General features: G+C 41.6%; 1 protein-coding gene across 2 annotated transcripts; it reads right to left on the reverse strand.

The window, feature by feature from the left end:
* Nucleotides 1-25,257, reverse strand: epn2 (epsin 2). Of its 2 annotated transcripts, XM_085403493.1 has the most exons (10): nt 25,034-25,257; nt 17,221-17,980; nt 16,204-16,358; nt 10,297-10,409; nt 9,061-9,165; nt 8,447-8,567; nt 5,945-6,094; nt 5,179-5,271; nt 3,748-3,981; nt 1-3,528 (listed from the first exon to the last, which is right to left on the reverse strand). In XM_085403493.1, the coding sequence occupies exons 2-10, from the start codon at nt 17,646-17,648 to the stop codon at nt 3,197-3,199; spliced, it is 1,731 nt and encodes a 576-aa protein (XP_085259619.1). In that variant the 5' UTR covers nt 17,649-17,980; nt 25,034-25,257; the 3' UTR covers nt 1-3,196. The 2 variants fall into 2 exon arrangements, with proteins under 2 accessions (XP_085259619.1, XP_085259620.1); XM_085403494.1 differs by lacking the exon at nt 5,179-5,271 and having other exon boundaries at nt 25,034-25,256.

Genomic DNA, 25,257 nt, shown 5'->3' on the forward strand with positions numbered 1-25,257 from the left:
TTACAATAGTACAAATGATAAATTATATTATACAGTTATAATGCCAACAGGTTGAGCACGTATCCAATAAAAAAAAAAAAAAAAATTTAAAAAAAGGAAAGAAAAAGCAGCCTGCTCCCAGTACTATGAGAAAGGTAAATAGACACGAAAAGAAAAGAATAAAGGAGGCTGTTTATGCATACAAAGACAGCCTGTAAGGTCAGTTAGTCCTCTTGATAAAAGCATAGTGAATACATAATGTAACACAGAGGAGCTCGCTACACACAGGCCACATTTTCACTGCACCATAGTCACGACTGTGAACAACGCTGCCAGGGATTCAAGAAAAAACGTTTTCCGGCTGCAGCGTTCTCAGACTGTTTGAGCGCGACGGCTCGAAGCCTTTGTTCTCTTTTCGACGCTTCTATAAACTTTCCTGCAATTGCTGAGAGTGAAGTTTAAGGTCAGGCCCGCAGTGAAAGACAAGGCCGGTGAGAAGGTGACACATCTTGAGCTAGAATATCATAGTAGTGTTTCCATGAACAAGACTTAGTTAGCAAATTTTATCCTGCAAAACACATCAAGCGTTAAGTCTGTTTTTATCTCGTTCACTTTTTCCTTCTTTTATTTTTGCATATATTTAGTTGAGATTAAAAAAATGTAAAAATGCTTGCTGGTCTGCAGGGGTTGCATCCATTCATTCATTCAGGACCCCCAAACGTAAAAAGCAATCACCACCGCCACCCTCGTGAAAAGCATACGCACACGTATGGTCGGAGCTGCCCCTCCTTTTGTTTTTGCCTGAGAGAAATGAAGGTCTGCTTTAAGTGGATGTCTCCACGGTCCTGCAGAGTAGCTATCATACCAGAGCAGACCACGAGGGGGCGCCAATCCATATCAAAAGAAAAATTAACAAGGAAGGAAAAACAAGCTTTCCACAGTCACATTGGCAGTTATTGAGAAAGATCTGAAGAAACTATTCTGACTTACACAAAAAAGGGTCTGTACACCAGGTGCAATTCATCCATAGCTGAATGTCATCAACCCACCTTTCACAACCAAAATGACGAAAGACAAGACACTCGGCTCGCTGACAGTAAATGTGCTGATGTTCAGCCAACAGTAACACTTTCTTACACAAAACTCTGAACAAAATGTAAAACAGCTCTGAAATATAAAACATTTTAACAATGGAGTCTCTGATCTCAAGAGCGTCAATAAACAGAAAGAGAAGGGGGGAAATGTCAGTAAGCGGTGACTCTACTGTTCAAAGTAATCAGAGTACGGCATCCTCCGAAATCACAGTCGCTATGACTTTGGTAACAGTTGTGCTTCTAAGAGAAGAGAATTACATAGCCTACCCATAGGGTGACACAAACTAGAGTAACAGGAAAAAAAATAAAATAAAGATGACACATGGCTTAGCTAGGTACACAGCTCCAAAACTCTGATAAGCTTGGCTATGGATTTACACCTAACACAAACAAAAACAAAATAAAGTAACCAACACAAGAAAACAACCGCACGTTTACGTAACATGACTCGCTGTTGTTTGCTGTGGGATTCCCTGTGCTATCAATAGACTGATCCTGGAACAACCCCCTTTGAAAATGTGTGTGTGAGTGAGTGCGTGCGTTCCCACTAGGTAATGTAATCCTGTAGATAGATTAACGCCAGCAAATCCAGTCAGAGGTAAACTCTTCCCACAATGCCAAGTGTCTGTCATATGCTTTAAAATATTTTTTTTTTTGTTAAAGCAACAATCACTGATATCTGCTGCAAACATGCGGGCGGGCACGCGCACACACACACACACACACACACACACACACACACACTTAAGGTCGTTGATGCCTAAGTTGCCCCTTGTTTGAGTTCCACTTCAGAAACTAATTCCAAATCAGTTTCCACTTATCAGACTGAGAAATGGGAAAACTTGTTCATGAAAGTACACTTGGAAACTAAATGCATTTCTCCTGCAAACGCGCACATATACACACAGACATACACACACAAACACAACCCTCCTTCCACACGTATCCCTTTGAGCCTTGAAACAAACTTAAATTAAAAAAAAACAAAAGAACAAAACTGTCCCATGATGCCTCACTGCATCCTATTTATATAGCAAAAAAAACAAAAAATACTGATGCCACCACAGTTCATGTCTTTTTCACTACAAACATTTTGGGGGGGCTCAACATGTAGTAGTTAGTATCAGTACACTTGCATGTGAGCAAAAACACAGATATTTAAAAACAAACAAACAAAACATCTCCTCTGAGAAGCTTTCATTGTTATTCCTGTGAACCACTGAGGTCAAAGGTCATCTGGAGGGTCTGAAGAAAGTTCAGAGATTAGAGGAAGTGACCAGATGAGAGTTGTGACCATGAGCCGAGGCACTGTGTTTTTGTGTTTGTGTGTGTGTGTCGACTCGGCTGTTTTAAGCGGCTGGACGTCCTCCCTAAGCTAAGGTGTAGCGGTGAGCCCAACAGTCACAGAAAAAAAAAGAAAAAAAGAAAGAAACAAAAGAAGAAGAAAAAAGCAAACAATTGTGCAAAATTCCTGCTTTGTAACACACACACACACTCGCACACAGAGTATAAACCCATCTAACCATCTCTCATCTTTACTCCAGTGAGTGGAAGTTGACTCGCTGGAAAATACACAGTGTAAAAGTACTGAGATGTGCACTCTCTCACACACACACACACACCAGCTGGCAGGGCTTATAAAAGATTAGCTCTAGTGAAGAGATAAGATCCTGGCATTAGAACAGTCAGACTCTCCTGTCACTCCACTACAGAAGAGGAGAGGAGCGGTCCTAAAGGGAAGAAGTAAGGGAGAAATGATTGAGAAAAGGACAGGGAGGAGAGACTGTGGCCAAGTCCTGCCTCAGTGGAAAAACTGTAAACACTGACGCTACTCTTAAAAGTCTGTGGACTGATGCAAACTCTTTGTGGTCATCAACATTATCATTAGATCAGCATGGAACACAGGACTAGGCAGCTTGTAGGAGAGAAAGAAAGAGAGAAGAAAGGAGTTAGGGAGTGTGGTAAGGTAGGAGAGGGTCCTGCTGGGACTCTGGCTTGGAGTTGGTTATAAATGGATAATTGAGATAAGACGTCTCCTTGTTCGTTTTGAAGCTTCTTGAGGGGCTAAAGTTGAAGAGTAAAAGGAAGGGTTACTCCATGATGTCCCTCTCCCTGTCATCCTCTCACAAAAGGAACGGGTTGGTGGTTCCGGTGTTTTGAGTCCCAGCCTGGGGGGGCATGCTCATCAGGGGCTGGGGCATGGACATGGAGGATGGAATCCCTGCGCTCATCCCCATGCCTCCCACAGCACCCACTCCAGGCATCGAGTGGCCCATGGGGGCCATACCTGTCAGAGGGACCATGGGGACGGGCTGAGGAGGCATGGAGGAAAGGCCTATGGGCTCTGCCATGCTGCCAAAGCCAGAGGGCATCGGGCTGACGCGCATCTGGTTGAGGGTGGGGGGAGCTGGCTGGCTCACTTGGAAGGGGTTGGCCGGGGTTGGAGCAGAGCCACCTAAATAAAGTGAGGGGATAACAAACAAAGGAAGAAAACACATTAGTACAACAGTACATTGTGTTTAGTTGGGCTATGTCAGTTGGACATTATATACTCGCTAAAATACTTCAAAGCTAACACTTTCTTCACCCATCCCACTAAGATTGTTAGAAAATAAATAAATAATAATAATAAATATATAAAATATTAGATTTCACATTCTCTTTGCTCTCCCACCTGTTGAAGCCAAGAATGGGTTGACAGCTGGCGCAGGCTGGGCCGGTTTGGTCACCAGAGAGTCTAAATTGACCAGGGCAGCATTGGGACCCAGGAAGGACTCAGGAGTCTTTCTAGTTGGGTTTGTGATGATGGAAGTAGATGCTGAGGTGGGAAGGGGATCAAATATGTCCAGGCTGCTACTGCTGGCCAGGCTGAGTTGGGAGGGGACAGAAGATGCAATGCCCATATCACCTGAAGAACAAAAGTAGAGGTAGTCGTATTTTACAGCTGAACGAGCTGCTTTCAGAATTGGGCAAAGCATTATGGATTTAATGCCTACTCCAGTCGGGCACGGCAAATAATTGAAGGCATCTACGATACCGAAGAGTAGTATTTGAACAAAAAGAATTGATTTACTGTGGTATTCTATTTTGTTTTGTTCTCTAAACTTGCTGTCCATTTGGATTTCTCAGAGTCGCCGACCTACTAGCGGACATGTTTATCAGCACATGAGCAAACCAGATTCAGACTGAGAGTAAAACGAAACTGAGTTGATGCCATAAAATGATCAGAAGACGCTATTATGAGAAGACATCAGAGGCAGACAGCCTGGCTGTTTGTTGTGGCAGCAGTCAGATAGCAGTGGAGACATTCACTGATGCACTCATAAACCCAGCTTACTAGCAATAGCACGCGCATGCACACACACAAACACACACAAACGGAAATGTCAAAGATGAAAACTGCTGCCACAAAATAAGAAATGAAGTGTAGCAGATCTTAGAAACAGCCATGGTAAGATGAGATAGGCCTACAATGCCCCATAAATCTTGTAGATTTCAGCTGGAGCTCAAATCCGCTCCGTAGAAGGTCGCTTCACTTTATTCTTTTCCTCACCACCTCTTGGACTGCATTAGTGCTGCGTTAGTGTTGAGCTAGAGCAAAAGTCATCATCCTCCCACACTCAGACTAGAGAATAACACCGTCCAAACTGTTCACTGGAACCTTATCAGACACAGACCTGAATGGAGCTGTGAATAGGATTAGTTTAAATTTAGATGTAAATTCCCAAATCGAGATTTAACAAGAATCAGGTCATATCTGAGAGGGTTTCCCTAAACTGAGTCTGATAATTTATTTAACAATGTACCTTCAAAAGCTGCCCCAGATTACACCACAGTGAAATGGAACCAGACTGGAGCAAAGAGCTGTTTCCCGGCCACAATTTGATACAATTACTGCCAAATCAGCTTAAAAACCTAATTTTAGTGGTTATAATGCTGCCTTTGCTCCAGTCTGGTGATACTGACATATAAACACAAGACATGTGTGTGTCTCTGCCATGCAGAAGCAACGCATCTGCACAGACAGACACTGACAAAAACAAAAAACAACAACAACAACAACACAGACTCCATGTCATTAGAGAGACAAAGACAGGGTGAGTACCAGTGGGGACAGAGGAGGAAGAGCGCAGGCTATCAAACTCTGAGAAGTCTTCTTTGGATGTACCATTGGATGTGCTCAACAGGTCAAAGCTACCTGAAAGGAGAAAATGCATACACAAATGCAAGAATACAAGACAATACACAAAGTAGACAAAAGTTCACATAAACACAGAGCAAATACATAAAAAGACAAATGGAATACAATATGAGTATGAATGACAATGAATACTTTGTGCTGTGTTGCTCTGTTGTGAGTTTGAGTCTTCAAGTCGACTGAATTTTCATTAAAACCTTGGAAAATTATACAGTACAAAAAAGTATAAACAAGAATCATCCAATTTCAGAGTGCTTTAATTCGGTAACAATCGAAACACATACAGGGATTCGTGAGTTTCACATGATTGCCAGTGGGTAACATAACGACAGCAGTGGATGCACCGACTTGTGTATCTGACGGACAAACAGCAAACCAATCACACGGACACATGCTGTGTGTCAGGAGGTAAACGCACTGCACAGTTGTAAACATTGTAAGCTCTCTATGTGAAACTTAAATTCAGCCATGTATTCTAAAAGTCACCGCAAGATTTTTAAAAAGCTCTTTGAAATCGGATGATTCTTTTTAAAACATTGTGTACTTGCAACTTTAATTTATTAATCACAATGTAAGAAGCAACATGACAGGTCACCTTGGTACTTAGTTGGCAGCAGAGCTGGCTATGTTTAGGGCTGGGGGGGGGGGGGGGGGGAGAGAGAGAGAAGGTTACCTGTGTTGGAGGGTTTGGGGCGGGCTGCTGCAGAACCCCATGGGTCAGAAGCAGGAATGGAGTTGGGCGCCCAGGGATCGCTGCTCTTGATGGGTGGGACAGTAGAAGTGCCCCATGGGTCCACTGAGGTTGCTGGCTTAGGGGCAGATCCTGGAGGGAAGGGGAGACATTCAATGTTCTGTGGGTGAGGGATTAAAGGTATATACAGGTAAAGAGAGGGGAGTGAATTGGTGAAAAGCAGGGTTAATTTAATGCGCTGAGCCCCCCTGGGCCTCACTTAATACATCAGTCCAGCCTCGAGTTGAGGAAGGAAAACCAACAAGCACCTTATCCTTGAAAAATTATTTATGTTACCGAATTACATCACAGAATCCAGAATGAACGGTCAACCAAACACACGACAGATAAGGGATAAAAACGCAGTAAGCTCCCTCATTTCTGGGCTGCCGCTCTTTCAACAGTCCTCAAATTTTATCATTAGGTACATTTCACAGAGTACAGAGAGCAAACAGTGCGAGGGATCATGTGATTTCATTTAGGACTCCAAAGAATCTGTGTTATAATTATCTAAAAATCTCACATATGTGATTTCGTCTGTGATTATGCTGCAACAGAAACTATCATGCCCTTCCTTAATCAAACATTTAAACAAATTTTCTGTAAACCCGAGACTAACAAATACTGAAATAAACTGAGTAATTACTGCATAGTTCATTTCAGTTCAATCTATCCACATAGACACTCCCTCTCACACGCCAACCTCATCATGACAGAGGACTATTACATATCTGACTCCCCGAGCCTGCTTTTCTCCCAGCATCATGATCCCTTCCTTCACAATGTCTTCCGCTAACTCTCACCCTCCCCAACCCTCAGTGCAGTAATGCTGCTGAGCCAGTGGAGCAGCATTCCTGTGTAACAAAGAGTCACAGTCCTGCAAGCGGCAGGTGGAGAGCAGAAATCTCTTTCACACACATGCAAACTTTTCAGTGATAGTATGTAGTAGAGCAGGGCGATATGGTCAAAAATATATATCATGATATATATTTGGAAAATTTGCGATAACGATATAATTTCTGCGAGACAAAATACAACTCCACAACTTTACTAGCGCAAAAAAAACCTGATCCATTCATTTTACTTAAACAAGCAGCTGTTTTTATGTGCATTAAAGCTATATAAACATTTAACAGTGCAAATGCAAATTCCTTGCTGAAAGTTTAACCAAAAGGTATTTCCAGTAGAAATGGGCTGACATATCCTGAGCATAACCATGTATAATATCCACTGAAGTTAAAAAGAGGTGCTTTGCAACATGAAACCACAGTGTGCCAAATAAAAAAGTCAAATACGTATTTCTCGGACCATAAGGTGCACGGGATTATAAGGCACATTAAGCGAAACAAAGCAGTCAGATAAATCAAACTTTATTCAACTCATTCTTCTTGCTTCTTCCACTTCTGTACCTTTGATTCATTAATGCTGTATTCTATCACAGCTGCTCTATTCCCTTGTTGTTGCAGTATATTATTGACTAACCTCGTATTGTGGATGGATTGTCTCAATTGTTCTCCTGACTGAAGTTTGGTCTGTTTACAGCATCCTGCCATGCGATTGCATTTGTCTCTAACCATGAGGAACCTTCACGTTAACTTTTATCGAGTGGAAAAGTGTTAGCGTTCATCCTCGAGCTTCACTGTTTATGTTGTGCTAACATAGCTGTGTCGCTAGCGATCACGTAGCACATCATTATATACCAGCTAGCCCAACTTCAGTAACCCTACAAACGTCACTGCTGTTTAGTTTTCTGTCTTCATTTATGTTGGAAGTGATAGCAGAGCTGTACGTTTGAATTTTTTCAGAAATCTCTCAGTCAGAACATGCAATATCATGCTTAGGTAACTAGCGAAACTAGCGAGCTAACTTCCGCTAACTTCCTGCTAACTTCTAACTCCGAATTCTGTTTTCATGGATGCCTGGATGTTAAACTTCATAGTTACACCTGGTAAAGCAGCAATGATGATCATTTCATTAAAGGTGAAAGAATTTAGACAGTTTTAAACTCTCAGTGACGTTTGTTTGACTTCGGGACTTTAAAGGACGGAGTTTAGGACCCAGATTACTTCCAGATTTACAAGCACCTTAGTCGACAAATACAGCGGCCCCACTTGCATGTTCTACAAAAAAAAGTGCTTTGTTGTGTATCTGACGGACAAACACCAAACCAGTTAAGCTGCACCATTTTTACAAAACAATTCTGGCTCATCCTTTTCACTCAATCTACTTTCCCCATTCACATTCTCCGTTACCGTGCATTCTCCGTGCTTTTTCGGCACTGCGCATGCGCGTTTTACCCATATTCTACCGTGATGTCATTTTCTTATCGTTGCCTAGCTTTGTACCGGTATTACCTTGAACAGTATAATATGGCCCAGCCCTAGTATGTAGATCTCACATGATGTAACAACTTTCAAGAAAGCAAGAGTGTGTGTATGTATATACCATAAGGCTGCCATGGGTCAGCTGATGCAGCAGCAGCTCCGGCCCCAGCTCCCGTGCCCCAGGGGTCAGCACTGGCACCAGGCTCGGGGACATCCATTAGATCCATCAAAGTGGACTGTGGCTACAAAGAGAGACCCATGGGTTAGAAAATAACAAAACGACAGGAGACCAGATAAAAGGAAAATTAAGCATGGAGACAAAAGAGGAAATATACAAAGGGGGTGATTGAAGATATACACGGAATATATGAAATGGAAAAAAGTAGGAAAGACAATCCGTTGGCCATTATCCTGCACATGAATACTGTTCAAACATAGAGGGTAGTTATGTCATTACGCATTGAGAACAACATGAGTCATTGTCGTGCAACCGTACATCTTCAACTCTTTATCTCTCCGTGGCCTCAAACTGCAGCCGGGCACTTATTCAGGCAGAATAATGACAAATAAACTCGGCAGTCTGCTGCCAGTTAGCGGCTTCATTACGGCTACTGAAGGGAGCAGACAGGGTGAGGCAGAAAAAGGAGATGGGGAGAGACAAGACTATTTCAGGAGCGTGTTTGCGATAATGGAATAACTGAGTCACCGCAACCACTACGCTTATGTGCTTTTTACCTCTTTTTTCTTCTTGGCAACTTTTGCAGAGCCTGGGCCTTCTTTCTTACTCTCCTCTAAGGCCATTTGTAGTCTCAGGTCATCTCCTCGGCGTATGCGCTCCTCCTGCACACACACAGAAAGACCAACCCATGTGTAACTTATCTCATTCTTCTCAACATGACATTTTTCAAAGTGATGTTCAATTAAAGATGTGTTTTTGTACTACTAATCTTATTTTTACTGCAAAATAGGCTCATTTATTGTAGGTTTACTGAAAACTAGCGCTGTGCAATACTGAAAATATTGACATCAAGCTAATGCAAAGTAAATACAGGGCCAATAATGCCAATTGTGGACTTAGAAGGGTAGCTTACATACAAAGCTCATGACTCTGAAGACATTTTAATGACCACTAAATCACTGTGATTTTTTTCCTATATAAATAATTAGTTAACACAACAAAACACTCCTTTCAGCTGTTTTTGAATATGGGCTTTTTGAAGACCTGGAATATAAGTGTGCCTTTCTCTAAGGTTGTTTTCACACCTGCTGCGTTTAGTCAGCTTTAATCAAACTCTGGTTCATTTTCCCCTTTGGCCCCCAATCTGAACCAACTACCAGAAGTATATCGCAATTCTGAGCTAAACAACTTGCCACTGCCACATATGCTTTGTTCTTTAGGATGTGGCACGGTACTAGAGGTCTGCAAATGTCTTTATGGGCTAGAAACTTTACGTTAAATTAACGTAGTTTCTCCATATTCTCCAGAAGTCCAGAACACACCACCTTTATTTTTTATTTTTCTTCCTTCCGCTTATTGGCCGGACACATCAGGCCAAAAGGTGAATTGAACATTCTCATGTTGTTGGCAGTGATGCACAAACCATGGGGCAAAAGCTGATACGGAGAAAACAAACTATTGGTGTGAGAATGCCATGAAGCACTTTTAAACAACACAAGTCAACTCAATGTCCTATAGTTGACATGACCGTTAACACATAAGGTTTCAGACATTTTTGATAGTGGAAGTTTAAGGTATTTTTTCCCCTCCTTTTCATTAAAAAAAACAAAAACACAAACAAACAAACTTTAATGATAGAAACTGATACTGACACCAATGCTGCTATCCAGTTTCCTTTGGGATTATTAAAGTATTCTGACATATATTCGATATTCAAATCAATCTGCCCACCTCGACTTGAAACAGCCATGTCTGGCATGTTAGCATACGCATGTGCGACAAAGTGTGCATACCTGCTCTGCAGCCTCTCTGCTCATGGCCAAGGCAAGTTGCAGTTGCAGTTCTTCCTCTCCGCTGGTCTGAGGTCTGGCCTGTTCCAGTTCTGAACCGGCGTTAGGAGACGTAGCTAAGCAGCAAATTCAGAATGTATGTTAATGTTACTGCCACAGGGCAAGACGTCACAGTTCATTATGCACTAACTGGTACTGTCAGAGATTTACAGTTAACAAACAGTCAGGTGAGTAAACAACACTGAGACACTTGAGATTGATAACGTGCGGCACGGGTGAAACTCAGAGAGTCACCCCGTACTGCAGCATTCGTTTATTTTTATAGGTTACATCGTCAATATGCAAATATAATCACATTTCCTGTTATGCAGGTCCTGATGCTGTCTGTGTGTAAGCTGTGTGTGTGTGTGTCACAAAGTATGTGTGTTGCAAGTCAATTTCTAAGAATAATATAATGCAAGTCAACTTCTGCGGATATGTATTTCTGTACTAGTCTCTTGCGGTAAATGTCAGTGTCACAGGGTCAGCTTCCTGTTTCTACAGAAAACTGTGTCTGGTGAAATATGTGTAACATAACATTTGAAGCATAATCGAATAAAACAATAAAAACTCCCTAACAGGTACTTTAAGACAACTTCTGTCACAACAGATGCAATCACACAATATCCAGTAGTAATGCAAGACACATTTAGCATTTTATTAGCCTGCACAGAAAGCACAGTGTGTGTGTGTGTGTGTGTGTGTGTGTGTGTGTGTGTGTGTGAGAGAGAGATCATAGGTCTTCACTGCAAGCCCGTGGGAGACGATAGGTCCGTTCAGCTTATTGGATTAAGTCGGGCCATGTGGCAGCACAAAACACGCAGACATCGCACGTGGCAAACAAACAAACATACACGCCAGCTGGCTTGAACATAATAAGAAAGAGCGTAGAGAGACACTCACTATGGCGGCTTCAACTGAACTGAAAGTGTGACTGTGTCTCAGTGTGGAAACAAACTCATTTCCATGGGAAACAGAGGCCATCATCATATTTGTCTTTTCTTGCCATGTCATTCTTTTGACTTTATTTCTCCGTGAATGTTGTGGGTGTGCAAAGAATATATGTATAATGACCTGGATTTTCTACTTAACGTGTGCTTTTCTATGTGATGATAGTTCTTCTCACTCACACACACACACACACACACACACACTTTTCTTTTAACCTGTTACTTGTTTTGTTTACTAAAAAAAAGAAGGACTGATCAAATTTTCCCTTTGGGGTACTTTTGTTTTTCGTTCGTTCGCCTCTCTCCTTCACACAAACACGCCAGCCATTATTTTTTTTTCTACTGCCAATTTGGCTACAAATATGCACACTTATTTTTTCATGATCATAATCATGCTTCATTTCTTTTTAAATATACGTCGAACCCTGAGCAGCTGTAGAATCCCAAGGCCAAAAAACCCAAGTAACACAAATATGACGTGCGGAAAGACTAAATGTTAGTTTCACTCTTTGATGCGACTAACTTTGAAACTTCACTTTGACTAACATCCTCCTACCCTGAAAAGACATTTTTGAAAATACATATCACATCAGCAAGTTATCTGTAAACGTACACAGACAATTTGCCCGATCAAATGTTTCCATCATAAGAAGATGGTAGAAATGGTACAAAAAAGACATTTCCCTTAAAATGAAGAGGCCCAGTCTTCTTTGAAATGGTTAAAGAAACCTGATAGCCAGTAACACAAAAACAGCTCATATGTAGCCCGTGCTCTGCAGAAACAAAAGCCTCATTTATCTATTACATAGAAGATCATCATTAACAAAAGTGTCTAAAAAGCTTCACCACTGTCAACTCTGGATGCTTCAAGAAATAATCCGATGAATGGTCGCAAAAGTCAAATCGTTTCATTCAAGAGAGTACCAAAAGTCAAGCATGTGTTTTATTTGAGTGAAACTCTAAAACTATGCAATAAATGACCACAAGAGCAGATACTGTCACATAACAATAAACTGCACAACTACATTTCTTTCCACTGCTTACTGTACCTTTACCGTTTTAGGTTAGTCAAAAACCGAAAACAAGTTTTTGTTTAGCCAAAAAACAGTCAAAAGTCTTCAGTTAAAGTCTGCAGACTCAGAGAAATGTGCATATTCAAAATCCCATGCAAGTACAAAAAGTGTTGTAAACAACGACAGCAACAACCACACCTGTGCAGGTTTTCTAGGTATTGGCTTCAGATAGGGCTGCCACGATTCGTCGACTAGTCACGATTACGGCAACTATCGAAATCGCCGACAACTAATTCAATAGTCGACGCGTCGTTTGAAGCTTTGTGAGATTCTGAAAGATGCAGGAATAAATAGTAGGATTTAAGAGTGTAATAACGGACTGAAACAGAAGATGGCAGCACTACATCTACAAGGATGCCAGATGCTGTTAAATACAGAAGAAGAAGAAGCAGTCTCCAGTATCGTAGCTGTGTCCAAATTCAGGGGCTGCATTTGTAGGCCGATTACATTACAGCGACGCGACGAAGGCTGTCCAAACTCGAAGACTTCTCCAAATGCAGCCGACAAATGCGTCCTTAATTTCCCCAGATTTGAAGGATGGGTCGGGTGTGTCCTTCGTGACCCAACCTATCCCAGAATTCATAGCGTGGCTCAGCCAATTCCAGTTTCCAACGATGGCGGCAGCTACTTAGTTTTAATATTACTCTTTTTGGGTCACAAAATAAAGTTTTCGGATATTTTCAGGCGAGAATGTAGCTGTGTAAACATCAAATATCTGGTTGATTTATCAAGACATCACATATTTACAAAAGTGCTCCGACATTTTCGGAGATGAGCTGGCCCGGAGGTCAAGGTTCAACTCCCGGCACATCGTTTTCAAACCCCCCGCGGTCTTTCGCTACTCAGGTTTAACATGATATATAAGTCACTTAGATAACTTAAAAATGTTATTATTTGGCTTTTTCAACGTTTTATTTGTTCCTGAGTAAATCGGTTTGGCTGAGATTAAAGTTATAGTTTTCACACAGCCGAATAAACGTCAAGCAGACAACTGATTAAACAGAAGTGTGAGATGGTCGAGAGTTTACTCCAGTGTCCTGTTATATTTTAGATAGCAAGGAGCAGACGGCTGAGTTTATTAAACTCCACCGAGACAATCTCAATTTCATTAAAAGTTTAATAAACTGTGAGCTTGTCTTTATTTTTAGTTAGCACATACCTTAAACACTTCAAGCTGTAAGCTGATAGTTATATAAAAGCAGATGCATGCTAGTGGAATAAGCTGTATGTTTTACGTCCAATGGATGCATGATCTGATTAGTCGACTAATCGCAAAAACAATCGGTGGCTAGTCGACTATCAAAATAATCGTTTGTGGCAGCGCTAGCTCCATATTTCTGATGTTCTTCCTTTCCTTGCTCCTCATCAAACCCGTGTCTCTGCTGCTCCGACTCCAGACTATGCATTTCCTGAGAAAGTACCTGAGGTAAAAGGTGTTTGTTTAGCTGGAACAGTGAGCTATGGCTTCAACCTCATCTATGCCTGCCTTGAACAGCTGTACTAAAGCTAAAACAGACACAGTGGAACCATACAAACACAATTATGTCTGACAAATCAGAGGGGGGGGGGAAAAAAAAAAAAGCTTTGGCTCTTGAAGAACACGTGCTGACTCCCTAGTAAATTTACCATTATGTCATAAACACACACATGCTATGCAGTGATCTAGCAGAAGAAAAATACTTTTTTCTTGTTAGATTTAAAAAGACCACTGAGCCTGAAGACATACTGAGCTGCCACAAAACAGAAAGGCAAATAAACAAAAACTGAAAGCCAACTAAAACACACCAGTTCCTTACCCACCACTGTGGGAATGAACCATATATGGATAATCGAGTCTTCTGGCATATGTTACAGACAAATCTCTGCCTGGTTTCAGAAAACATTTCAACATCCTTAGTTTTCAATCTTTAAAGAGCTGATAAGACGCTAGTTAAATAATTTCTTATCTTGGCATCTCCACTTTGGTTCATGCTGTCTTTAATGATATTCCAATTCCACAAAAGCTAAGGCATCCAACTACATTAAGGCTGCATGAGCACCATGCAATTCCAGCTATGAAGAGAAGGAGGCTGGGTTTTTGTGCTGAAATGGGCTGATGACCACTTGTGTCATCTTGCGTGGATTTATGTGGTGCTAATTGCACACGAGAGTTTTTTTCTATGTGTGAGAACCATGAGCAGCCACCATTCTTGCAGACACAGTCTCTTGTCTTTGTACATCAGGGGTTTTTTTTTGTTGTTAAATGTACTTAACATTTGGAGGTGTTTTTGTATGCATCCACATTGCACACTGCACATGTGGATGATGCTGTGTGTTAGTCAAATGCATACTGGTTGCAATGTGTACTGGCATCCAGCATGTTTTTAAACACACTGTTGAACTCGTATGCTAGAACTACACTCTTCTCTGTAGCTGGCTGATGGACCAGCAACAACACAGAGTAGCCCACAAACCAGTTGTGCCACTTATTTCTGATATCAACCCCATCTGACAACAGATGCTCTATGCAGCTGCCTACGCGCTACCTTCACTTAACCATAATTTGACCCATTAGACTGCTTCTGTGACCTAGATAAGTGGCAGAAGAGACAAGGTTTCAAACCTTGTCTCTTCTGTATGTGGCACATGAGTATGTGACACTATAAAACTATTTCTATAAAACCTGCCAAATATTTTTTTTTGTTTTAATTACTGGACAGTAATTACTAGATGTTTTAGATTAGATATTTTCCGATTATTTTTATGTATTTTACTTGTTAAAATGCTGAAATAAAAAGGCACCATTATCCAAATGTATAAGAATCAACCACAGAAGATAAAAGATAAAATGTAGAGATTTTTAGGCCCAGGGTGAGGTTAATTTTGGTAACTGGGGGCCGGCTTTACACCTACAGTCTCACACGGCCATTTATTCACACCCTGTCTGGATAACAATACTCAGAAAGTTTGTCTGGAATCCCAAAAATCTCCCCTAGCAACTCCCACAGCCTAACGCCTATTGGCCAGATCCTCCATCAGTTTCTGCACTGATGACTCAGCTGCTGTAGCTTCCGCCTCTGAGCCTCGCACTCAAACACAATGTACACACAGGAATGTGGGCCATAAATGAGAGCTTGGTGTACACTCCATAAGGATGCTAGACAAGTCTGGGCAGCCTGAAACCAAATGCATGGCAACAAACCCACATCCATAGGCGTACACGCACACACACAGACACAAAGTCATCCTGCTGTGTACAAAGAACTGGGTGGGAGGTTAGAGTGTGAAAGGAAAAGAGTTCCGTTTAGAAACTCCAGCAAAATCACCTAAAGATGTCACTGAGTATGAACAACCCTGTACTGTATTTACTCTACATCATGGAATGAAAGGGATATTATTTCATGCTTTGACAAGAGGTCTGAAATATTATAAAACTGACCCTTAGTGGTTTCCGTGCACTCTGCTACATTGTCACTGTCATGCGTCTCTAGAGAAACGAGTGCATCACTATAAAGGGAAGCAGATTCCTTTGCCATGTGGATAAAAGATGATTGGGGGGTCTTCTTCTTCTTCCTCTTCTGTGTGTGTGTGTGTGTGTGTGTGTGTGTGTGTGTGTGTGTGTGTGTGTGTGTGTGTGTGTGTGTGTGTGTGTGTGTGGGAAAGAGAGAATTAAGGAATGCAGGAGCGCTAGCCAGAGATAGGACAGGGGGAGGGGCAGATTTCAGGATGTAGGTCAAAGTTACACCAACTGTGATACAGTAACCATAATCGAGTGCACTGCATGATTTTTTTTTTTTTTTTTGCTTAAACATATGGCGTGACACCTTTCTATGTGTTAAGCCGACTGGTAATTATAATCCAGTACTCACAACCATGGTAGGAAGCAGGTGATCCCTCTGATCTGCCATACTCTTCACTGTAGGAAGTGGAGAGGTTGGGTTGAGATGAGCCTCGGCCAAATCCCATATGACTGCTCCCTGTGGACACCTGGGCCATACGCTCTTTGGTCTTCAAAGCCTGAGACCTAGCAGGACAAAAGGGATAATATATGATTAATATCTGTGATCAATCATCTTGACTTAAGCTAAGAAACTCTAGTTTTAGGTCTAACAGAACGAATAAGAATGAGATACTAGGGTGACACGACGATGGAGCCATGAAACCAAACAAAGCGAGAACATCTAATAGCAGAATTACCCCGAGAATCAGGGTTTCAAGTGGTTTCAATCCTAAAGTGCCAAAATGATTATTTTAGATTAAACATGCTGTCAAACAAATCCCCACAGACCAATTAAGATAATACTGGAAACACTACAGTTGCAACCAAAACATTTTCTCTGTTCTGTGTACAGTTCGAGACTGTGTGTGTGTGTGTGTGTGTGTGTGTGTGTGTTAAAAAGGCAGGTGTCAAAACTGCAAGTCTTGGAGTGATCACATATTTCTAAATACGCCACCGAGTTGAAGTGGAGGAAGGGGGGAAAAATAAATAAAATAAAAATCACTGAAAGAACAAAGTCATGCCAGACTGTTAAGACAGGAAATGTATTAAATCTGTAGCCAGCAACATTCTTTGCACACATTACAAGTGATAAAGATAAGAAGTGTTACAGAGTTATTTCCAAGGATTAACTGTTTTAGTAAGAAGGCATGGATCTCTTAAACTACACATAAGAATCTCTCGCGTAATACAGATGTTTTGATCTAGTCACGTAGACTAAGACAGCCTTTTGAACTTTGTTGCTTCCTCTGTATTAAAGGTCGTGGTTGGTTTGACCTCTCTAAGATTTGATGCCTGTGCTGCAAGCAGAAGAGCAGAAGTGCAGAAAGGACGGCAATGCACTCTGCTGCAAGAAAATAATAATAATAAAAAAAGAAAAAGGTCTCACCTCTCTCCTTTGAGGCGGTCTTCGTCTTTGAGTAGGACCACTAGCTGCTTGCTCTTCTCCCTGACGTTGATGCCCTGGTCCTTGCCATCTCTGTCGATGTACTGGAAGTCCTTCAGAGTCTGGATGGCGAAGATGTTTTCTTTGCACTGCAGCGCTACTCTCTCTGAGCCCGTCTTGATCAGGTAGTCAAGCAAGGTGAGCGCCTTGTAGACGTGGCGCCAGTTCTTGCCGTGGTCGTTGAGTCGTTTCCAGATCATGTTCATGATCTCGCTGAAGGCCACCACGTTGTAAGTGAGGTCGGCGATGTCCGACATGAGTGAAGACGACGGCCCCCAGGGGTCGTTGGACGTGGCCTCTCTGACTTTCTTCTCCGCTTCGGAGTAGTTGTTAACCATGTTCTTCATCTGCCGGCGGATGGTGCTTGGCATGGTGGCGGTTAAGATGGGACAGACAAGAAATCAAACGTACACTCTCACACAAGGAGAGCAGCTGGGACACCAACAATATTTGGGTTACACACACCCAGAAGTTACAAACGTGCCCTTCAGGTGAAGCTTGTGTTGTTTGCCCGCGTTTCTGTGTCCTTTGTCACGGCGGTGTTTTGTTAATGTTTTCCTGTAACAAAGCGGTTTGTGGATGTACGCGGTTGTTTATGAGGCTCCTCCAGGCCAGTGCAGTGTTCCCGAGTCCTCCAACACAGCGTCTGTTAAAACCATTTCCACACCCACAGTGCCGGCTGAACACATGACCATGCCATCACCTAGACCAAGACGACAAATAACAGGTTAGTTTACAGAACAATATGAAAAACAAATATAGGCAAGGGCCAGAAACCCAAAAAAAACCAAAAAAAAAAACAAGCACACTCTACAATACTTGCAATCACTCAGAGTATCTTAAACATAACATCAGCTTAATATGCATCTTCTTTAATAAGTTTCACACCCCTAAAGTAATGTCACATGCCAGCAATAACAACTCAAAACCTCAATAGCCCAAGAAAAACCTACGCGTTGCTATATTTCAGATTTCTGAACAGCTGAAGTCACACGCTAATCTGAATGTCTTTCATGAAGTTCCACAGCTAAACAGTAAGCTCACATCGATGTGTAATCACAAGAGCAGCTGTAAGCGCTTTTTGAAACTAGACAAACATGTTTCATACTTTCACACTTAGATAAGCAATTTCCATGCATGCCCCCTCTATATCATACAAAGTCACGGTGCTGTGAACAAGAATTGTTTCCACTTTTATAATTTCACTTAAGTTTACAGTAACTTTGACACGATGGCAAATTACTAGGACGGATGGTGAAGATTTTTGTTAAACTAAACAAATCTGTGTGGTCACACCATTCCCCAGCACTTCCAAGACTGCTTCAGGTGCATATTCTTTGTGTGAACTTGGAGGACAATGTGAAGACAATTACAATGAAACAACATGCCATATAAAGAGGTCTGCAATAATCTAACATTTTAATCTTGAGCACCAGGTTATGGAGTACAAATAAGTCCTTAAAATATTGTTCAGGGATTTAAAAAAAAAACCTGATATGGTGTAAATATAACACAGAGAGCAACGTGTATGTATAATATTGCTCTAAGATCATAGAAGTTATCAATGTAATTCACCAGCAGTAACTTGACCACAATCTTTGCAAAGATTTAAATTAACAGTATTGGCAATCACTGAAATGGTTAATCCATCAGTGTGCACAAGCTCTTTAATAAAATTTTTATTTTTAATGCTAAAATATAAAATTATTGTTTTTGATTTTACTGTTTTTCAAAAGCAGAAAAAAAATATTGAAGCATATTATTATTTTTTGATTAGGATGCCAAATTACAGCTGAGCAGAAAAAGCAGTAATTTCTGAGTTCTCAGAAAAGTCCAGGGTGTCGGCTTAAATTCTGGGTATAAAAACTTAATTTCAGTAACATTTCGTTTGTGACATTTTTTAAAACATTTTTTTAAACAACAGGTGGTCTAATAAGCACTGTATATATAAAATAAGAGCTTTGCTTTTTTAATTCCCCAATATATTCAACCACAATTCTCTAACAAGTCTGAGAATGAGACGCCTTTATCTTCACAGCATTAACAGTAAGAATGAGTTTCCACCCTCTGGTGGGTGGCAGGGGAGATAATCCATTTCCAGTCAGATGAATACCACAGAAGTGACTGATGACGCCTCAGTACTTGTTTCTAAAAGATCAGCAAAGCAGCCACTAATCACTTCCTGCCAGACACAGAGACAAGTATGGATAGTGGGCGGAGACTCACAGCGGCGTAACGTACACACCCAAGTGCCATGTGAAAAACTCTTGACCGTGAAAACTCGCTTAAGTATGCAACACCTAAGGCTTACATAACACGTTTAAATCTGCTGCTGGTGCTGGAAAAGAACAGCAAGCCCCCATTAACAGAGTTGTGCTTGGACTGCAAATGCAGTTATTACTGTTATCAGTAATAAACTGCAGTTTGGGATGTCGGTGCCCATTGTTTTGCCTGCCTCGATGCCTTCCAGGCAAACCTATGATGACTTATCCTTTTCATTGATCAGAGCTCAATGCCAGGCGTGCACAGACAAGCCCAACAAAGTTCTTTCATACACATAAGTACAAGTCTGTGTGGACTTTATTAAGCACAAGAACGCGTTTTTTTCAATGTATGTAGAAGTTAAATACAGACAACTTGTGCATGCATTTGTTTCAGGGAGCTTCCTGTCTAGCAATGTCATGGAAAGACAGCTGGAGGGGACGGGGGTGAAGAAACAAGGATAAGAAAACAACTTGGCACATCCCATAAATTCACTTAACGCCAATGAAACGTGATTCCTGTAGAGCATGACACACACACACACACACACACACACACACTCTCTCTCTCTCTGAACGTTCCCTCGTCACCCTCCTCCTCACCCTGCATCCGCATGAATACTGCTCAGACCTAATGACACATCTGCTGCTATAATCACCTATTCACCCGTAGCAGACAGGAGGAAGAGAGGAGAGTCTGTCTTGTCCATCCCACCCTCCTGCAACCCCCATTCACATCCCGGAACAAACCCCCCACCCCACCCCTGACACACAAGAGCCAGTAGATATCCCCAGCCTGCCTTCACTCAGTCCTTCTGTGCTTAGTTCACGCCAATCCCAAAAGAAGACTGCACACAAGACTTGTGTTTGTGTGCGTGTCTAAAGAAATATGTGTTCATGCTGACAGTGCAGGTTATAAGTATGTCAAAAATCAGTAAGCATGTCATCATCCCGTCAAACCGCCAGCACACAATGCGGGGTAGCAGTTTAAGCGTGAAATAATTGAGTCCAGGGTGTGCTTTTTAACGGCACCAGATGAACTCGAACACATCTGTCGCCACCCATTCAGTCTCTTCCTTCTTTTCTTTCTGGCCTGTCTGTATCTGACTCACACACATTAAAGATGAGCTGTTAGTCCACCCTGTTCTCTATTTCAACACAAAGCCATTTATAATATATTTAAATATGTGGTGTTTTAATATCGCCTGGTTTTTCATGCAACAATTGTCTAATCCTTGGCGATTTTCGCTTTTGGAAGACAAAGTAATAAATGAAGTAAATAAGTAAAAAATACCCAGCGATCATTCCTTAGAATGCGACAGAAGGCAAAGGCGAAAGAGTGCTTGTGCCCTGCAGCCAAACAACAGACCAAATATGCATTTATTATGGCCATAGAGTTGGACTAATTTTGAAGGAGGAAGAGGAACAGAAATAACCCATTAAATACAGGCTGAGAAAAACACTAACCGCACTACCATCATAGTCAAATGGGACAAAGTGCCATTTACTGTTACATGCAAAGGTCAAAAGCAGAAAAAACAAAAAACAAATGAGGCCTTACTGTGGAAAACACTTTTTTACAAATCCAAATAAGATACCAGTGAACTGATGGACTAATATACACAGAACAGTTGTGATAAATTTCCCCCCAAAAATAAATAAATAAATATGTGTATCGCCTGACAGGAATAACGATTGGTCTCAACAGCATGAACTAGCAGCAGTGATGTAGTAGCGCATTATGAGATATTCCCTTTATGAATTGCAAATCATGTCACAGATACCTACAACTTTCTATGAATTCCATCAACAGTATTTAATAATAATACTGTAATGCCGCTTACTTATAAAACCTTCCGGCTTTGACCAACTGTAAACAAATCACCTGCACGCAATGAGTGTTCATCTTAAATAAAATGAAATTATTTGTCATGTATTTAACAATCTGTATCGCCAAACTACGAATATCTAAAGATACAGACGGGGAAAGAAACGTGTGACTGAGACATTAATGTCTGTGCACCAGAGGTCCATCATTACAAAAGCTTTAATCTTGGCTTGGCAGGAAGTGCTCAGAAGTTGTTGCTGTGCCGGCAGTGCAGGAATGTGCAATATGTCGTTTCAGTATCAACACCATCAGCATGAAGTAAGACACATTAGGCTGAACAGAACTACAACTTTCTTTCTCTTTGAGACCAAAGAAGAAAAAAAAAAAAGACCACACCTTTCTGACTTTTCTGTGAATAAACTGAAAGTTTGAGATTTACCCACAACTAACGAGTCCTGTATATATTAGTTTGTCACTTGTTAGTGCACACAGCACACGCAAAGGACCAAAGAGTTACATCAATTCATTCATTTAGAACAGGCAGTCAGGGAAACTCCATAAGACAGGAGTTCTTTTACACTCCAGTTTGTGGTGCAGGTCTCCCAAAACCAGGTGACACTAGTAGCAGAAACATCCTAGCATGCCTTGCTTTATGAATGGGTCCATCTTCTCCCCGGTGCACCAGTGTGCCCGCTCTCAACGGAAAGATTGCAACCCAGAGTGGGTGCGTCTCTTAAGCTCCTTCCTCCCCCATTTAGGCAGACGATGAGTAATGGCCAAACACCACCCTTCAATTCCCACTGGGGTACCCATATCACAGCCACTCATGCCACATGTCACAGCAACTTAAGGCAATTCCACTAGATGCACCACAGCACATTTCAGGAGCAGTTCTTTGGTCCACTAATGTAGCGAGACGATGGAAGTTAAACAATGGGTGGTGGACGAGGCAGGCAGGAAGTCAGTCATGGGTACGGCAAAGAGAGCAATTGGGCAATTTTTAAAATCATCCTACACTGTGTGCACACAAATTACTCCCGGTGCAGGATGAAGCAGAGGAGAACAGAACAAAATCATGGAGGAGATACAACATTATAGACCCAAGCCCAATCTGTTCCTGAGGTTAGAGTTCAGCTATAGCTTTCAACAAGCTTCTGTGCACTGCTATTATCGCTAGAGAGAAATCTACCCCGGACAAGGAAATAACCAAATAAGGGAACAATAATGATGTCCCCTTCATTACGGTTAGTTCACATCAAACGCAATGAGAAGTTCTGCCTCATGTTGCTTGCATGAGGAAACCCATAAATGTTAACTCCTGACCGGCAATAGGATATAGATGTGTATAGCTGACAGTTGGAATCAAGTTACAGAAATATAATTTCCTAACTTACCATTAAGTCCTACATTTTCACTCACTTTTCTCCACGTGTTCTACCCCCCATTTCTCTACATAAAGGTGACATAGAAGCAAAGAGGCCCTGTAGCCCTCAAACAGCATCAATACACCCGTCCTTCATTTCTGATTCTCACTTTCACCTGAAGAAGAATCCACAACCTACAGGGCAATCCCGCTTGATGCAAACTTAACTTTTCAGCTTCATTCACATCACCCAGGGGCTTCACATCACCAGATTTCACAGAATCTGAATGTCATTGTGCATCAAGAGAGAACCCACTAAGGCATCTTCTCAAACCACATGTATAGGATTTAACTGTAAGAGGGTAAAAAATTAACCCTTGTTTTACAAAATCACCCCAATCATTAGATCAAAGAATGATTCATGTTTTTCAGCCAAACATGTTCATATTGCCTGGCGAAGATGAATGGGTTTTTCATGTCCTAGAAAATATCTGAATGAATATATCCCAAAGAAACACGTAGAACACTTGACTTAAGTGAGTCACCTTAGATCATAACAAGTCCAACTTATCTTGTGTGTGTTTTGGCAAAAGCTAGGTAAACTGTGATTAGCATTAAGGGCTCAGAATCAGCGCATTGAGAACAGGTCCACCTTGTCACACAGAATGAGTAAAGCTGATCTCGAGATAGTAGGCTTGCACAACCGGGCGCCTGTGTGTGAATGTGACAAGACTATGTTTGTCTGTTCAGAATGACATTGTGTATAATAGGCTGTGTAATGGCATCCAGCCAGTTCCTTAACCATCCCTTTACATATGGTACAACCAAGAGCAACATTCATAAGTAATTAATCTTCATCTTCTCCTAGACACAAGGATTAAGCTCCCAAAAGCCAAACTCGCGTCAAATAAGCACTAACACTTGTTCAAACAGTACTAAAGTGGGTTTAAGTGAGCTATTACAACCGTGCACTCTGAGACAGTGAGACAGGAGGAGAGGCCACCATCTGATCGACGCATCACCCCACCTTTTGTCCTATGTTGCTAGCCGAGAGAAACAAAGCCAGCCAAGACAGGGACGGGAGGAGGACCGTGATGATGCATCTGTCACCCCCGTAACTGACTGACCACCCTGACAATAAAGGAAGCGCTGCCCCTCTTCTCAGGCCACATCAATACGGGTTCAGTGCGACTATGAAAAGAGAGGTTTTACTCAAACATCTTTGACTATGTTGAAAATAGAAAAGAAAACCTTGCCAGTATTAATGATCTAAAAACCAAACACTTTAGTCGCTGCTTGTCGGAAACCAGGCGAGTAAACGGACAGCGCCCACGTCGTAACGAGTCTCCCTAAAAATATCAATAAGTACGTTAAGTTTTGGACTGCTGAGTCACTGTAGTATGCTCTCGTCTAGCCCTCGTCTCTATAACAGCATGTGTGTTTCGGTAGAGAAAATAAAAATAATTTAAGTGGCTCTTTTTTTCTTTTTTTAAAATCACGGCGCCTCCTTGAACTGACGTGATTGATAGTTAGCACATAAGCTAAAGTAGCTTTAGCTAACATTCGTTTGGTGCTAGTAAACTACCTTAATGTTATTTATAATCCGTTCAGTCAAAAAATCCAGGTGATAGAGGTGAAATAAGTATGTGTATAAAATAGTGCGAGCTTACTCTAACATAGAATAGCAACCACACTTGCTACTAAGGGGTTTGCCGCTAACTACAGCTAGTTGAGTGCAAACTTGCGGCAAGTTCTAGTGCTTAGCATTGATTGAGTTAGCGGTGACTACACATTTCAGCTCACTGGAAAAGTACATAACCCGGAAAAGTTTGCTGTAGCTTAAAAATACACTGCAGCAATCACTTTTTCCACTTACAGATATTTGCACCCGAGATACCAACCACCGCCTAGCGTCAATTTACAAGACGATTTCAAATCTTGGCTTTCAGAAAAGTTGAATCAAAGCTAGCAGAGCTTGTGTTAGAACAGCCAGTTCACACACCATCCCCTCCAGCACCCTACTAACAACACAACTGTTGATCACTCACCATCTAGATGTAACACAATTTACTATTTACCGGTTTTATGACCACTTCTATACTGTAACGCACAATCGTTCGCGTTAGCTTCATAAAGTACTTTCTATGTTAGGACAATCAACTAGCATGTAAAGCTAGTTAGCGATCCTTCAAGCTAGCATCCAAGACGGGAGCTCAGTGGAGACATCACCATAGCAAACTGGATTACAGGACACCCCAGAAAAACAAAACAACGCGACTGTGTTGAAAACCGAAGGTAACTTACCAGAATTTTTGAGAGGGATACTTTAGGTACTCGTGTCACTCCAAGTGGAAGTCAAACCAATAAAAAACGTAGCTAATTCCAAAAAGAGAAGGGGGAAACCGAGACAGGAGTACTTATTTGGGCGTTCAAGGAGCTTGTTGCGCCTCCGCCTAGCTATATGCTGCTAGTGCTAAGCCAGCTAAAGCCAGGACTACACGTATCTCCTCCTCCTACAGAACATGGCG

Source organism: Rhamphochromis longiceps, linkage group LG4 (assembly GCF_057381845.1).
Source record: "Rhamphochromis longiceps isolate RC_006_pf linkage group LG4, R_longiceps_female_GT1.1, whole genome shotgun sequence".
Taxonomy (NCBI): domain Eukaryota; kingdom Metazoa; phylum Chordata; class Actinopteri; order Cichliformes; family Cichlidae; genus Rhamphochromis; species Rhamphochromis longiceps.